Source organism: Ictidomys tridecemlineatus, chromosome 10 (genome assembly GCF_052094955.1).
Source record: "Ictidomys tridecemlineatus isolate mIctTri1 chromosome 10, mIctTri1.hap1, whole genome shotgun sequence".
Lineage (NCBI taxonomy): Eukaryota > Metazoa > Chordata > Mammalia > Rodentia > Sciuridae > Ictidomys > Ictidomys tridecemlineatus.
The window spans coordinates 125270734-125286371 of NC_135486.1; the positions used below are offsets into that span (position 1 = coordinate 125270734).

The 15638-nt window shown below is 53.9% G+C and overlaps 1 protein-coding gene across 2 annotated transcripts in view; it reads left to right on the top strand.

Annotated features, from left to right (window-relative positions):
• Atp2a1 (ATPase sarcoplasmic/endoplasmic reticulum Ca2+ transporting 1) overlaps positions 1 to 15638 on the top strand; it is a 17910-nt gene continuing 2272 nt past the window's right edge. For both annotated transcript variants that reach the window (XM_005323787.4, XM_005323786.5), the window contains exons 1-16: positions 1 to 312; positions 583 to 600; positions 970 to 1052; positions 2504 to 2608; positions 3296 to 3434; positions 5250 to 5330; positions 6113 to 6198; positions 6344 to 6641; positions 7065 to 7231; positions 11195 to 11283; positions 11508 to 11610; positions 11845 to 11976; positions 13702 to 13827; positions 13953 to 14171; positions 14907 to 15242; positions 15378 to 15598. In XM_005323787.4, coding sequence (XP_005323844.1) covers positions 195 to 312; positions 583 to 600; positions 970 to 1052; positions 2504 to 2608; positions 3296 to 3434; positions 5250 to 5330; positions 6113 to 6198; positions 6344 to 6641; positions 7065 to 7231; positions 11195 to 11283; positions 11508 to 11610; positions 11845 to 11976; positions 13702 to 13827; positions 13953 to 14171; positions 14907 to 15242; positions 15378 to 15598 — 2321 coding nt within the window. In that variant the 5' untranslated portion in view covers positions 1 to 194. The remainder of the gene's footprint in view (positions 313 to 582; positions 601 to 969; positions 1053 to 2503; positions 2609 to 3295; positions 3435 to 5249; positions 5331 to 6112; positions 6199 to 6343; positions 6642 to 7064; positions 7232 to 11194; positions 11284 to 11507; positions 11611 to 11844; positions 11977 to 13701; positions 13828 to 13952; positions 14172 to 14906; positions 15243 to 15377; positions 15599 to 15638) is intronic.

Below are 15638 nucleotides of genomic sequence, written 5' to 3' on the forward strand. Positions count from 1 at the left end.
CTGGGGGGGTGGCCGGCTGCCGCAAGTGGGACGGGGGTCAGAGCTTCGTGGAGGGAAGGAAAACCTGGGGGGGCCAGGAGAGAAAAAGGAAGAAACCCAGACTATAGGCAGGTAGAAACACTGAGGAAGGCCCCCACGCCTGAGAGTCCCCCGGAAGGAACACACCGCCCCCTGGCCCCCAAGAAGGGAGCACAATGGAGGCTGCACATGCCAAGACCACAGAGGAATGTTTGGCCTATTTTGGGGTGAGCGAGACCACGGGCCTTTCCCAGGACCAAGTTAAGCGTCATCTGGAGAAATACGGCCCCAATGGTAAGTGTCCCTTGGAGAACAGACTGGTAGCACCCACATGCATACTCGGAGCTGCTCCTCCAGAGTATCCTAGGGACATGGTCTGATGGTTGCAGCAGGGAGAGGATACTGAGCAAACTGGGTCTGATGTGGAGTTTGGGGAGGTTTTACGGGACGACCTTGTGAACCTCAGGTGCCCTATTGGTGGCCTTAGCCACAAACTCTTGGGTGTGGGGGCCAGGAGGCTGAACCCCAAATGAACATGTCCTTTTCTCCTTTTTCCCTGCATAGAGCTCCCTGCAGAGGAAGGTAAGTACTAGAAGCCCTGAGCCCTCATAAATGACTCACCCTTCTCCTTGCCATACAGACCCCACACTCCTTTCCTAAAGGCAAAGATCCCCTTCCCAGACATTGCAGTATCCAAGGCAGAAGTCTCCAGGCACTTTCTCCTTGAGGCATCCCACCCTTGAATAACTGCCCACTATTTTGAGGAGCCTGCCTTTTGGACTCCGGGGAGCTCCCTCTGCCATTCTCTCATACAAGCCCCTGCCCATCATCCTAGGGATTCAGGGCACTACATTCCCTGGACCTCAGCCTATATGCAAAGTCCCAGAGTTCCATCCTTTGGATCTTAACCCGGGGGACCCTTCCCCTTGCCTCTCCCTTCCCCCCTCCCAGGGAAGTCCCTGTGGGAGTTGGTGGTAGAGCAGTTTGAAGACCTCCTGGTGCGGATCCTTCTGCTGGCCGCCTGCATCTCTTTTGTAAGTGTAGGAGGGCATCTGGGGGCTGGCTGGGGTGTGATGGGGGATCAGGAGTCTGCTCGCGGCGGAGGTTAGCAAGGCTCCCGGTCGCGGATCCACTAGTCCAAGCCTTGAGCATCCTTATTTTCCAGAGTTGGGGGGGCTGGGTGCTGATTCGCGCCCTCCGTCCTCCCCCGCACCCCGCAGGCAGGTTTTATTTTAAGCTGTAAGGCTGTTCTCAGCCAAAACACTGAAGTTAAGCCACCCTCGGAGCTTCAAGGGCTTCGAGGGCTCGGGTTACCCCGCTAGCGCTGCACTCGGGGCTCAGACGCCCGCGCGCTGAGGCTCCTGGGCCATGACCACTCCCGGCATGCCCCGGGCCACTCCGCTCCACCAATCACCGAGCACCCCGACGCCCCTGCCCCGCCCTCCCCGTTCTCTAACGCTGATTGGTCAAGGGAAAGACTCGGCTCAGAGAAGCGGGAAAGCGCTGCTGGTGCGAGGGTGGCTCCCAAGGCGCCCCCAACGCCCCAACTTCTCGTCTGTCTCTACGAGTCACCCCCACCCCAGCCCCCACAGGGCTGGAACCTGGGACTCCTCCTCACCCATCCAGGCTGACACCCCTGCCCCTTCTCCCCCGCCCCAGGCCCCTCACAGCCTCAGGGCTACCCCACCCCTCTTCAGACCCCTGCCACCGCTCCTGCCCTGAGGGTTCTCCTCTAGTGTCCACGAACCCTGCGGGTGGCTCCTCCGCAGACTCTATCCCAGCAGGCCACCCTGTATTTCGGACTTTCTTTGACTTCTTAGTCCTGCTGGAAGATAAGGCTCTGGAGGCTTAGAAGCCTCCCTGTCCAATTGGTCTCCTTAATGTAGGCCCTACCGCCCCTGAGCGCAAGCTGGCAGGGCCTCCCTTCTCCCTTCTCAGATTTGCTCCTTGACATTTGCCTGTGGCTGTTGCCTGGCAGTGGCAACAGCTGGGGCGGGGTGTGTACAGGAGGCGGGTAACACTATCCCCCCTCCTGCTCCCTCGTGAAATTGGAGCTTCCTTACCTCGCCTGTGGGGGAGGGCTGCGGGTGGGCTGGGCGCCTGCCTCTGAGGACCACAGGGTTTTTCCTATGGGTTTTGGCTCCCCTGGGATGGATGTGGCTGTGGGGGTATTTGGTCTGGGTGTCCCCTGAGCTTTGCTCCCAAGCCAGCAATTCAGTGAGGGAAACCTGAAAGCACTCCCAGCTAATCCTGAAATTGGGCATGTCTGTGCTGGCCTATTCGCTCTGAATCACTGCAGTGGCCATTGCTGATGCTCTGAGTGGGTAGAACTTCCCACAGACGTGGGTCTGCAGTCCCCGTATGCCCCATAAGCTCCTGCACAAGGACCTCTGCAGTGGTACCTGGAACCCTTGCACTTCCTTTCTTTGCCCAGGTTGGGGGGAGGTCTTTATTATCTGTTATTCTCCCTTGCCCTGCTCCCCAGGTGCTGGCCTGGTTTGAGGAAGGTGAAGAGACCATCACTGCCTTTGTTGAACCCTTTGTCATCCTCTTGATCCTCATTGCCAATGCCATCGTGGGGGTTTGGCAGGTTAGCATTGACCCCTCCCCTTTCCTCTGAGTCCTGACACCCATCATGAGGCCCACCCTTCCTCCAGTCTCCTCCTCCTCCTTGGCTTCCCCTGGGTCCTCTCACCTAGTTTGTAAATAGGATGGAGTGTTGGAAAGAATTGAGATCCACTGTCACTTGTTCACTGTATGACCCTGAGCAAGTTCCTTCATATCTCTGAGTCTCAGTTTCCTCATCTGTAAGATAGGGCCAATAATCCTGTCCCTCAGGATTGTGGTGGAATTGCACACGATGAGTGTGAAAGTGCCTGGTGCACAGTAGGAGCTCAGTGGTCTAGTTTGGTTTCCTCCTCCTCTTATCTCACCACCTTTACTGACCTTGTCTCTGCTTCCCATTTTTTTGTTTTTCTCTGCTCAAAACTCTCTTCCCTGTTTTTAGCCATAGGTGACAGCTTTCTTAACACACACACACACACACACACACACACACACACACACACAGCCCTGTGGGGTTTTGTCTACTCGCTGTGCCCAGCTGGAACTACATATCTCTGCCTGTGATGGTCTTAAGTCCCCTAGGATCTGGGTCCCTGCTCCTCCATCTCTGCACCCCTCACCAGTGACCCATAATCCTCCTAGACCAGTCCCCTCCCTCCCTACTCTCCTCTTCCCTCTGGTGACCCTGCCCTCCTCCACCTGTGTCCCTCAGGAGCGAAATGCAGAGAACGCCATTGAGGCGCTGAAGGAATATGAACCCGAGATGGGGAAGGTCTACCGGGCTGACCGCAAGTCAGTGCAAAGGATCAAGGCTCGGGACATCGTCCCCGGGGACATTGTGGAGGTGGCCGGTGAGTGATGGGAATGAGTGGTCCAGGATGGGAGGTCTTGGGTCTGAGGCCAAGAAGAAGGTGGGGGTGGCTTCTCCTTCCCAGACTCCTTAAGAGGTCACCCCGGGACATCCCAGTCACAGCAGTCTCTCGTCAGAGCCTCCGCAGGAACAGCCAGTCCTGTCCCTGAGTCTGCAGGCAGACCCCCTGCTCCCCCTCCTCTCCCCCAGCACTGCAAGCGACAGGTGGAACCCAGTCTCTGCCAACGGCCCCGTCTCCACCCCCTCGTGGGGCCTGGCTTCCCTCTCCTTCCACCCACCCCCAAGCTTGGTCAGCTTTCAGTCTTGACCTCCCAGTGCCCTTGAGGCCTCTCAAAGGGGAAGGAGCGAGGGTAGAAGGGAGGAGGGGAGCCAAGGATCAAGCCCCCGACCATGTAAGGGAAACTCTGGTCCCAGCTCAGAGCACGGGACCTGGGAGGAGGGGAGCTCAAGGAGGGCCCCGCCCCCAGCAAGGGACACTTAATGCCTTCCCAGGGAGGGGTGGGGGCCGGGTGGCTAAGATTACTGGGATTCTGCCCCCTTCAGCGGTTTTTATATTTGCCCTGCGCAGGCCTTCCCGCGTCTCCAGGCCCCTGGCATGGGGAAGGTATCTTTCTAGGCCTCCTTCCCTTCACCAGACACCCATGTCACCACCATGGGAAACACAGGGAGGAGGGCAGGCAGGCCGAGGACCCCGATGCTGTCCTGCCCTGGTGACAGTTTGGAGTCAGCGCCATGGATATCTATAAATATCACCGGGGCTTGGGTGACAGGGTGTCAGACTCCATCACTGACCGCCTCCCTCCTCCGTCTGCTTCCTCTGGCCCAGGAAAAGGGACCTTAGAAACTGAGGGAAGGAGAGACAGTGAACCCTGTCCCCTGGGCCATCTGCGGGACCAGGGTGGAATTAGACAGAGGCCCTGGGAACTGTTCAGCCTCCCGCAAAGGTCTCTGAGTCTGAGGGGCATCTGCCTCTCAGCTCCTCCCAGGTGCTCTTGGTGTGGGGGCCTCCTACCTGGGCGCCTCCCTCGCCCACCACAGCCTTCTTGGCTCTCCTGTGGGTTTGCCCACGACCCTGAACCTTGTTTCCTGCAGACTGTCCTCCTCTCCCCTCAACTGGCTCACCCCTGGCTGCCACATGCCCCCTGGTGCTCAGGCCTGGCTGCCAGGTTCTAATGCGTGGTCTCCTCTGTGACCACGGGTGCCCTTTCCTTTCCTCCCACATCCTCCTGTGACCTCCCTCGTGGGCACTCCTCTCCTGCTTCACACTCCACTTTTTCTCTAGTTTGACCTTGATATTCTCAACTCGAGACTTCTTCCTGTTTCTTCCTACCTTCCCTGACTGTCCACTTCCTCTCTTGCCTGGTGCCACTTCTCTCCAACTACTCAGCCTGTTCTCTGAGTTACCTTCTTGCCTTGCCCTCCTCAGCTTTTTCACCCTTGTCTCCCTCTCTGTCCAGCTTTAGCTGGATTGTCCCTGATTTTTCCCCCTTGGTTGTTTTAATGAACACATACTCTGTGCCAGGAAATACACCAGACCCTCCCTTCCCAGGCTCGAGCTAGTGGGAAGAAAAGCATTATACAAAGGGGGGGCAGAAGGAATGGTGCTATACAGTGGGGGGGGTGTGCTTGCTGAGGTGGCCGGAGCATATATATGCCAAGGGCCTAAGGAAAGCCCGGGGTGGATACCCAAACCTGAGGATGGGTGAGGTGAAGAGTCAAACATGGACTGGGGTTTTCTTAGAAAGAACACAACTCCATTCCCCACTGATCTCACTGTTCTCTAATCTCTCCACAGTGGGGGACAAAGTCCCCGCAGACATCCGCATCCTCTCCATCAAATCCACCACCCTCCGGGTCGACCAGTCCATCCTGACAGGTCCGCTGGCTGGAGTGGGAGGACGCAGTGAGGGAGAAGCTGGGTGGACAGGGACGAGGTTCCAGATGGACAAAGTAGAACAGCCAGCGACAGACCTCCTCCTGGCTGGCTGTAGCAAAGACAGCACGGCTCGGCCTTCGCTCTTCCACGGGGGTCATGGGGGAGAGCTGGATGTTCGTGCCCACTCCCCATATGGCCATCAACCCACCCCTTCCACACAGGCATAGGGACACACATTCCCAAGAACTGTCCTGTCTCCTCTAGAAGCTCAAAAGTGCCCAAGTGAGAAGCCATAAGATTCTGCGACAAGGTGGAGGGTTCAGATGCTCTTCAAACCATGGCTGCTTCTCCCTTAACTGGGGGGAGAGGGGACCACGGACATTCCCCAAGGTCCAAGAAGGCAAAGATGCCTGAGCCCCTGCCATTGGGGAGGAGGAGGCCATATCCCAGCTGGGGACAGGCCCTCCTCCCAGGAGCCTGCTCTACGGTACAGCGCCCTCCACATTTACCAGCTCATTTGATTTGTCTCAAGTGTACCCCATCTTGTCTGCATTTCAGGGAGCAGGTGGTTAACCGATCAGAGTCAGGTCAAAGTCCTTTTCCTCTAAGTGCCATGGAGTTCCATTTGCCCTGCCCAGCTTGTTCTGGAGGCCAGACTCCCTCCAGGAAGGCTGCCTGGTCCTGGCAACCTTGTCCTTCTGAGCAGGGAGGGACTTAGGGACAGGAAGTCAAGGAGAAGAACATATTGTCATCTCAATGTCCCCTTGGCCCCTTCTCTACAGGCGAGTCCGTATCTGTCATCAAGCACACAGAACCCGTCCCTGACCCCCGAGCTGTCAACCAGGACAAGAAGAACATGCTTTTCTCGGTGAGCGATCCAGGGCCAGCTGTCATGCCCTCAAGCCGAGGGCCTGGTTTGGGAGAGTAACGTGGTGGCCAGAGAAGAGCTGAAGCCCTCTACCTGGGCGGAGGTGGCATGAAGATCACCTGTCGCCTCTTCTTCACCTACCCAGGGCACCAACATTGCTGCCGGCAAGGCCTTGGGCGTCGTGGCCACGACTGGTGTGAGCACTGAGATTGGGAAGATCCGAGACCAAATGGCGGCTACGGAACAAGACAAGACCCCACTGCAGCAGAAGCTCGATGAATTTGGAGAGCAATTGTCCAAAGTCATCTCCCTCATCTGCGTGGCTGTCTGGCTCATCAACATTGGCCATTTCAATGATCCCGTCCACGGGGGATCCTGGTTCCGTGGTGCCATCTACTACTTTAAGATTGCCGTGGCCCTGGCTGTGGCTGCGATCCCAGAAGGTATGGGGCAGCCTTTCTCTCTCCTTCCATTTCCTAATCTCAGTGGCAAAGACTCTTTTTGCATAATAAGGTAAACAGTGACAGTTCCAGGGGTTAAGAGTTGATATCTTGTGGGTTGTGGTGGCACATGCCTGTCATCCCAGCGACTCAGGTGGTTGATGCAGGAGGATGGAAAATTCAAGGCCAGCCTCAGCAACTTAGCAAGGCCCTCAGCAACTTAGCAACACTCTGTCTCAAAATAAAAAAAGGAAAGGGCTGGGGTGTGGTTCAGTGGTTAAGAGCTTCTGGGTTCAGTCCCTGTGTACCACACCAAAAAAAAAAATAAATACAAAGCTGATCGCCTTGGGGTCAGTAGGTACTTACACCACGTCAGGTCTCCCTCCTGCCCTGCACTGACCCTGCACCCCCTCTCTCACCCGACAGGCCTTCCTGCAGTCATCACCACCTGCCTGGCCTTGGGTACTCGTCGGATGGCAAAGAAGAATGCCATCGTGAGGAGCTTGCCCTCTGTAGAGACCCTGGGCTGCACCTCTGTCATCTGCTCCGACAAGACCGGCACCCTCACCACCAACCAGATGTCTGTCTGCAAGGTCAGGAGCAGTGTGGGCAGAAGAGAAGCCTGTTTTGGGGGTGAAATGAGCCTTCCAAACATGGGGTGATCCCTTCTTCGTTGGCAGCTTCTCTGCCTGGCCTGGAATATGCTCAAAGGGCAGAGGGAGCCATCCTGCCAGCTCTGAAAGGGACCAGTCAGCCAGCACGCTGGGGCCACCACCCCCTGCCAGTCAAGGCTGCGTGTCCTCGCATCCTCTGTGACAGCCCCTCCAGGGGAAGGGCTCAGTCACGCAGTTTTTCAGAGGAGGAAACAGGCTCTGGGAGTCAGTGGCTGGCTGAAAGATGCACAGGTAACAGGTGGCACAGGAGGCTGAGGCAGGAGAGTCCCTGAGGCCAGGAGTTTGAGGCCAGCCTGGGCAACACAGCAAGACCCCATCTCAAAAAGACAGGCAGCAGATCAGACCCAAGTCTGTGCAGCCCTCGAGCTCCTTCCTGCGCAGCACCTGCCTCCAGAGAGCTCAGGTCACGGCCGCCCCCAGCAGGCCCAGCCGCGCCTTGGACAGCATTTCCAGCATTACAGCATTTCCTTCCTTCTTTTCTTTCCTTCCTTCCTTCCTTCCTTCCTTTTTGTGGTTACTAGGGTCAAGCCCAGGGTGCTGGAGGAGCACTCCACCCCCAAGCCACATCCCCAGCTCCTGAGCAGCATTTGTGAAATGAGATTTTTTTTTTTTTGTACTAGGGATTGAACTGAGGAGCACTTAACCACCAAGCTACATCCCCAACATCTTTTTGATTTCTTTTTTTTTTTTTTTGAAATTTTTTTAGCTGTAGATGGACATAATATCTTTATTTTTATTTATTTACTTATTTTATTTTTATACGGTATTGAGGATTGAACCCAGGGCCTCATGCATGAGAGGCGAGCCTCTACCACTGAGCGACAACCCAGCCCCCAGCTCCTTTTTGTATTTTATTAGAGATAAGGTCTCGCTGAGTTGCTTAGGGCCTTGCTAAATTGCTGAGGCTGGCTTTGAACTCTCATTCCCCCTGCCTCAGCCTCACAAGCTGCTGGGGTTACAGGCGTGTGCCACCGTGATCTGGCTTAAACCGAGAATTCTTAATCTTTTCTGTGCATATAATATATTATATATACAAACATACATGTTATACTGAGAAGAGGTCCAGCTGCTCCTTGGCTTTGGACCTCTTCTCAGTATAATATGTATGTTTGTATATATAATATATTTTTTTCTTTTTTTGTGGGGGCTACCAGGTATTGAACTCAGGGACACTCAACCACTAAATCACATCCCAGCCCTATTTTGTATTTTATTTAGAGACAGGGTCTCACTGAGTTGCTTAGCGCCTCGCTGTTGCTGAGGCTGGCTTTGAACTGTGATCCTCCTGCCTCAGCCTCATAAGCCACTGGGATTACAGGCATGCGCCACTGCACCCAGCTCTTTTCTTTTATAATGCTGGGAATTGAAGCCAGGGTCTCATGCTTACTAGGCAAGCATTCTATCACTGAGATAGACCCCCGAACTCCTCAGTGTAAAATTTTCAATGTGTAAAACAAAATACACAGGATTCTGTATTAGAAGTAGGGAAAAAAAAAAAAACAGCTAGGTATGGTGGAGCATGCCTGTAATCCCAGCAGCATGGGAGGCCAAGGCAGGAGGATCATAAGTTTGAGGCCAGCCTCAGCAACATAGCAAGGCTTTCAGCAATTTAGCAAGATCCTTTTTCAAAATAAAAAATAAAAAGGGCTAGGGATGTGGCTCAGTGGTAAAGTACCCCTGGGTTCAATTGCCCGTACAAAAAATAAAAAAAAGAAAGAAAAGAAACAGAACAAATACCTAGAATTACAGAAGTAACTAATGATTGAAATACAGTTATCTATCTACAGGTGTATATATATATATATTTGGGGGCGGGTATTGGAGATTGAACCCAGGGATGCTTTACCATGAGCTATACCCCTAGCCCTTTCTATTTTGAAACAGGTTCTCACTAAATTGCTCAGGCTGGCCTTGAACTTGAAATCCTCCCTCCCCAGCCTCTTCAAAATATTTTAAAAACATGTAATTTGGTAACATGTGTTTATTTATTAATGCATTTAAATAGTGAGTTCTGGCAGCAGGTTTAAAAATTATAAGGATGTTGAAGTGGTGATTATGCTCTTTTGAGAGATCCACAGCAAAGGTAAAGTAACAGGAAGCAGCTCTGATTATATATTTTTTTAAAATACTATTCCTTGGGCTGGGATGTGGCTCAAGCGGTAGCGCGCTCGCCTGGCATGCGTGCGGCCCGGGTTTGATCCTCAGCACCACATACAAACAAAGTTGTTGTGTCTGCCGAAAACTAGAAAATAAATATTAAAAAGTTCTCTCTCTCTCTCTTTAAAAAAAATACTATTCCTTGAAGACCAGCAGACTGACATTTTATATATATATATATAACTTTATTTATTTATTTTTATGTGGTGCTGAGGATCGAACCCAGGGCCTTGCACATGTGAGGCAAGCACTCTACCGCTGAGCCATAACCCCAGCCCCAGCTCTGATTATATTTATGACAAAGTTTAGTTTGGGGGCTTTTTGGTTGATTTTTTGAGACGGTCTCTGTAATGCTGTGGCTTGTCTTGAACTCCTGGGCTCAACCTCAGCCTCCCAAGTAGCTGGGACCACATCCAGATCAAAGTCACAGGTTTTATTAATTCTTTTTTGTGCGGGGGGCATACCAGGAATTGAACTCAGGGTCAGTCAACCACTGAGCCACATCCCCAGCCCTATTTTGTATTTTATTTAGAGACAGGGTCTCACTGAGTGGCTTAGCACCTCGCTTTTGCTGAGGCTGGCTTTGAACTCAGGATTCTCCTGCCTCAGCCTTGTGAACTGCTGGGCTTACAGGCCTGTGCCCCCGTATCCAGCTAGGTTTCACTAATTCTAATGTAGCCTACCAATCCCAAACTGAAAGGAAATGCTATATGTCAGAGACAAAATAAAAGATGTAATTTTTTTTTTTTCTAAGTAAGTTCACAGACTTAGAGGTTGACTATGGACGCTAGGTAAAGAATCCCTGCCCTAAACAGAGCTCTGTGGAATTGTCTGTTCTTGACATAGAAATTGCTGCTCTGTAGAGCTGGGGTTTAGCTCAGTAGCAGAGGGCATGCTTAGCAAGTGCAAAGCCCTGGGTTTGATCCCCAGAAGGGGGGTGGGGGTGGGGGTGGGGAAGGTACCTGCTTTGAAGGGTGAGGACTATGTGGTCAGATCAGGGCAAGAAAGGCTGTGCCCTTGGCCCCTTGTGGAGACCCACAAGAGCCCTCTTAGCATCTGAAAGCGTTGGAGAGGCCAGCTGTAGAAATGATGGATTCCACTTTGTCTAACCAGAGTTTCCCAGGAACCTGGGAAAGCATTTTTCTTCTCAGGAGTGAGAAACCCAGTCCCCTGGAGCTTGTGTCCCCTGGGATCCTTGGGCTGTTGCCCTCTGGAAGTCATTCCTCCTCATCCCTCTAATGCACAGGCTTCAAAGCCAGGCCACAGGCTTGTGTACCTTGGCTCCTGTCCTCTTTCATAAAAACAAATTAATTGCTGTCATTTGAGGAGATGAGATTGCATAGAAAAGTAACCTGAATTTCTAGCTCTTCCCGCAAAACCGGAAGATCTGGCCAAAAGGGACTCGAACTGCAGATGGGCAAGGTGCTCACGGGTGGATTCGCTGCAGTCCACCCCATACCTTCCCGGACTGTCCCGTTTTATTAACTGATCTTCTTTAGCCCCGACGTGGCCTGCAGTAACTTTTGTTTTAAGTCCATGGAGACAGAACGTGGAGCATGATTGATTTCTGGCCATGGCGGGGCGGGGGAGATGCCAGGAAGTTTGCTTAGTCGGCTCGGAGTGTGGGGTCCAGGGGGTTGGACCTCGGGGCGTGGGCCTCAGTGCGAATGCCTGCCTTCCAGGAGGGGGAGAGGCGACATGGATGCGTGTCCTTCTCCCCTGCAGATGTTCATCGTTGACAAGGTGGACGGGGACCTGTGCCAGCTAAACGAGTTCTCCATCACTGGCTCCACTTATGCTCCCGAGGGAGAGGTGTAAGTCACCAGGAGTCCCCAGCACCGGTGTCTGCCCCCACCTCAGTGGCCCTCCTCCGTTCTTGCCCTCCTTTCTCTCTTCCCTTCCTTTCCCTCCCCTTCTCCCTCCCAGCCCATCTCTGATCTCCAAGTTCACTGCCATCTCCTGAGCCCTGCTCTCTGCGTCTCACTCCGGGTTCTTCTCCACTGTCTCTCTCCCTCCTTCCTCCCCACCCTGCTGCCAGCATGAAGAACGATAAGCCAATCCGGTCAGGGCAGTATGATGGGTTGGTGGAGCTGGCCACCATCTGTGCCCTCTGCAATGACTCATCCTTGGACTTTAATGAGGTAACCTCCCCACCCCCAGAGCGGCCCCTTCGTCCCTTCCAGCTGGCTCAGAGTCTGGGCCTCCTGAGCAGGCCGCGAGGGAGGGTCACAGGAAGGGGCCGTTTGCTGAGGCCACTGCCCCAGGGTTCGAGGGAAAAGAGTTCTTGGCTCCCTTCTCACTCTGTCCAAGTGGAAGGTGGGTGTGATGGTGGGGGCAAGGGCACCCACTTCCTCTTCCTCTTCTGCCCACCTCAGACCAAAGGTGTCTATGAGAAGGTGGGGGAGGCCACGGAGACGGCGCTCACCACGCTGGTGGAGAAGATGAACGTGTTCAACACGGATGTGAGAAGCCTCTCCAAGGTGGAGAGGGCCAATGCCTGCAACTCAGTGAGTCTGGACACCCCTCCCTGGGCCTTCGCTTCATGCCACACAGCCCCAAGCAGCCCCGGGCCAGGCAGAGCCTTGCACCCCATGCTGGGACCCCAGCTCCCGCAGGTGGACCTGCTGCTCTTCAGGGGAACCCACTGTCCCTGCAGTTAAATGGGTTTTCCTTCTGCCTGGCCACAGTGCCCTGGAAGGTCACATCTTACAGCCATGTCCCAAGCTGAAGTGGACAGAGGTGGATACAGACACCACTGTGGCCCATCCTGGCCAGCCCCCATTTCAACCTGATCCCTTGTCTCTAGGAGCACACTCATCCCCATCAGATCTCAGGTCCTGATTTAGAACTGGGCATTTGTGGCCATTGTACCTACAGGGCAGGACCATCCTTGTCCAGATGACCAAGGCCAATTCCGTTATACTCACTCTGAGTAATAGCAAGATGCTATTAATATTTGCTGAATTTCCATATTGAGTCTCTCTGAGGTATTATTTTCCTATATCTCTCTCTCTCTTTTGTACCAGAGACTGAACCCAGGGACCATTGAGCCACATTCCCAGCCCTTTTTTGTATTTTATTTAGAGATAGTGTCTTGCTGAATTTCTTAGGGTCTCGCTAAGTTGCTGAGGCTGGCTTTGAACTCGTGATCCTCCTGCCTTGGCCTCCCAAGCTGCTGGGATTACTGGCGTGTGCCATTGCACACAGCTTCCTACATTTCTTCCGCCATTTCTTCATGAGGTGCTGGAGACTGAACCCAGGAACCTGAGCATCCTAGGCAAAGTTCCCCCCATGTGCAAAATCTCATTGCCATTTTATTTAATTTTTTTAAAAAGTAAAAAGCATCTAGGTCTATTGAAGATTATTATTATTGTCATTATTTGGCACATGGGATGGCATCCAGCATATGCTCTCACTGAGTTATACTCCCAGCCCTCATGTTGTGAGTCAGGGTCTCACTAAGTCACCCAGGCTGGCCTTGAACATGTGGTCCCCATCTCAGTCTCCCAAGTCACCGGGATTACTGGTGTTCACCACCACACCCAGCCAGGGAAGATTAATTTCAAAAATTTACAAACGATAATATGAATTCATTTTTACTTCATTTTTTGTTATTTTGACTTTTATTTTTGCAGAGGTAGCCATGTGTATTTGGTGAAAAAAAGGCTTTCATTCATTTTTTTTAAATTAAATATTTATTTTTTAGTTGTAGCTGGACACAAAACCTTTATTTTGCTTATTTATTTTTATGTGGTGCTGAGGATCGAACCCAGGACCTCGCAAATGCTAGGCGAGCGCTCTACCACTGAGCCACAACCCCAGCCCACTTTCACTCATTTTTGAAGAGTGCTTTTTTCTGCATGCCAGGTATGAGGCCTAACCAACAATACATGCAATTATTTACATTTGAATTGATTTAAATTAAAGAGGAAAATGCAGTTTTTTCAGTCACATTGACCTCGTTCCCAGTGCTCAGTGGCCATGGCTCACCTGCTTGAACAGTGCGGACTGCCGATCTCTGTCACCTCTCAGAGTCCTGTTGGACCCTACCGCACAAGGCCATCTTGTTTCTGCTGTGCTTTAAACCAGTCACTGTAACACTGTGGCAGCATTTCCCTTGGAATTCTTTCCATTTGTACTTCAGGTATCAGCCTCAGCATTAGTCTGGGGGTCCACTGTGACCTCCAAACCCTTTTTAACTGTGTTAAGGGGCCTGGTCTCCTCTTTCCCAGGTGATCCGCCAGCTGATGAAGAAGGAATTCACCCTGGAGTTCTCCCGGGACAGAAAGTCCATGTCTGTCTACTGCTCACCAGCCAAGTCTTCCCGGGCTGCTGTGGGCAACAAGATGTTTGTCAAGGTCAGAAATTAGAATGTATTCCCACTCCTCTTCTTCCTAATCCTGCCCCCTCTCCTGTGCCCATCCCCTCTCACTGGGTCCTGGTGGGCAGGCAGTGGTCTCTGAACGCTGTTCTGGTCTCCTAGGGTGCCCCTGAGGGCGTCATTGACCGCTGTAACTATGTGCGAGTTGGCACCACCCGGGTGCCGCTGACCGGCCCAGTGAAGGAGAAGATCATGTCGGTCATCAAGGAGTGGGGCACTGGCCGGGACACCCTGCGCTGCCTGGCCCTAGCCACCCGGGACACCCCTCCCAAGAAAGAGGAGATGATCCTAGATGATTCTTCCAGGTTCATGGAGTATGAGGTGAGTCGGGGGAGGCTCCATTGTCCTGGACGTCACCAAGAGGCTGATTTCCCACTGCCCGGCACCCTCTCATCTCAAACCAATGGCTCTGTACGGGTCCCAGAATCACAAGACACTCGTCTTCAGAAGAGCCCTAGCAATCATCCAGTCCAGCGCTGCTTTACTGTATTGACCTGTGGTGCTGGGGATGGAACCGGGGGCCTTACACATGCTAAGAACATACCGTGGCTGAGCTGCTCCCCAGCCTCCTGGGCTACATAAGTGTGACCAGTGGATGGTCTGCGACCAGGGGAGGGAGGCTCTCGCCCCATAAGGGAAATCAGTGTCACTGCACGGAGGGGCTCGCTCCTGTGCCTTCCATAACCAGGATGTCTCCAGGTGGGCATGGGCATTCTGGTGTGGCCCCATATTGGTCGTGGACTCTGAATGACACCAAAAGCCCACTGCCTTCGTTTCTCAGAGGGAGATTGTGGCCTGGCAGGTCACAGGGATGTGCTCGAAGTTGTGGGTCAAGGGGTGGCCCTGCGGATAGCAGAAGCCACCTGCTCTTACCTCTAGCATGTATTCTGTGAAGGGCACTGTGGCTGGCCTGGCACTGCGAGGACCTGCAGGGACATGTAGGACTGAGAAACCTTTCTTGCCCCTGCTGAGGTCCCACACCAGGGCCTCCTCAAATCTCCCCCCCTCCTGGCTCGTGTCCGAGTCCCTCCCTGACCGCCGTCCGCTCTTTCCCAGACGGACCTGACGTTCGTTGGGGTGGTGGGCATGTTGGACCCGCCCCGCAAGGAGGTCACAGGCTCCATCCAGCTGTGCCGCGACGCCGGCATCCGTGTGATCATGATCACCGGAGACAACAAGGGCACAGCCATTGCCATCTGCCGACGGATCGGCATCTTCTCGGAGAGCGAGCAGGTGACGGACCGTGCCTACACGGGGCGCGAGTTCGATGACCTGCCCCTGGCTGAGCAGCGGGAAGCCTGCCGTCGCGCCTGCTGCTTCGCCCGCGTGGAGCCCTCCCACAAGTCCAAGATCGTGGAGTACCTGCAGTCCTACGACGAGATCACAGCCATGGTGAGGGCCCCGAGCGTCCGGCGCATGGGCGGGAGGGCCCTGATGACAGGGACAGAGGAGGGGGCCCAGGCTCTGGGGGGAGAACCTCAAGGAGGGGTGTGGAAGGGGCCCTGAGCCCCCTCTTTCTTCCCTTAGACAGGGGACGGTGTCAATGACGCCCCTGCCCTGAAGAAGGCCGAGATCGGCATCGCCATGGGCTCTGGCACGGCGGTGGCCAAGACGGCCTCCGAGATGGTGCTGGCCGACGACAACTTCTCCACCATCGTGGCGGCCGTGGAGGAGGGCCGCGCCATCTACAACAACATGAAGCAGTTCATCCGCTACCTCATCTCCTCCAATGTGGGCGAGGTGGTCTGGTGAGCGCCAGGGCCCGGCGGGTGGGCGGGTGGCGGGGCC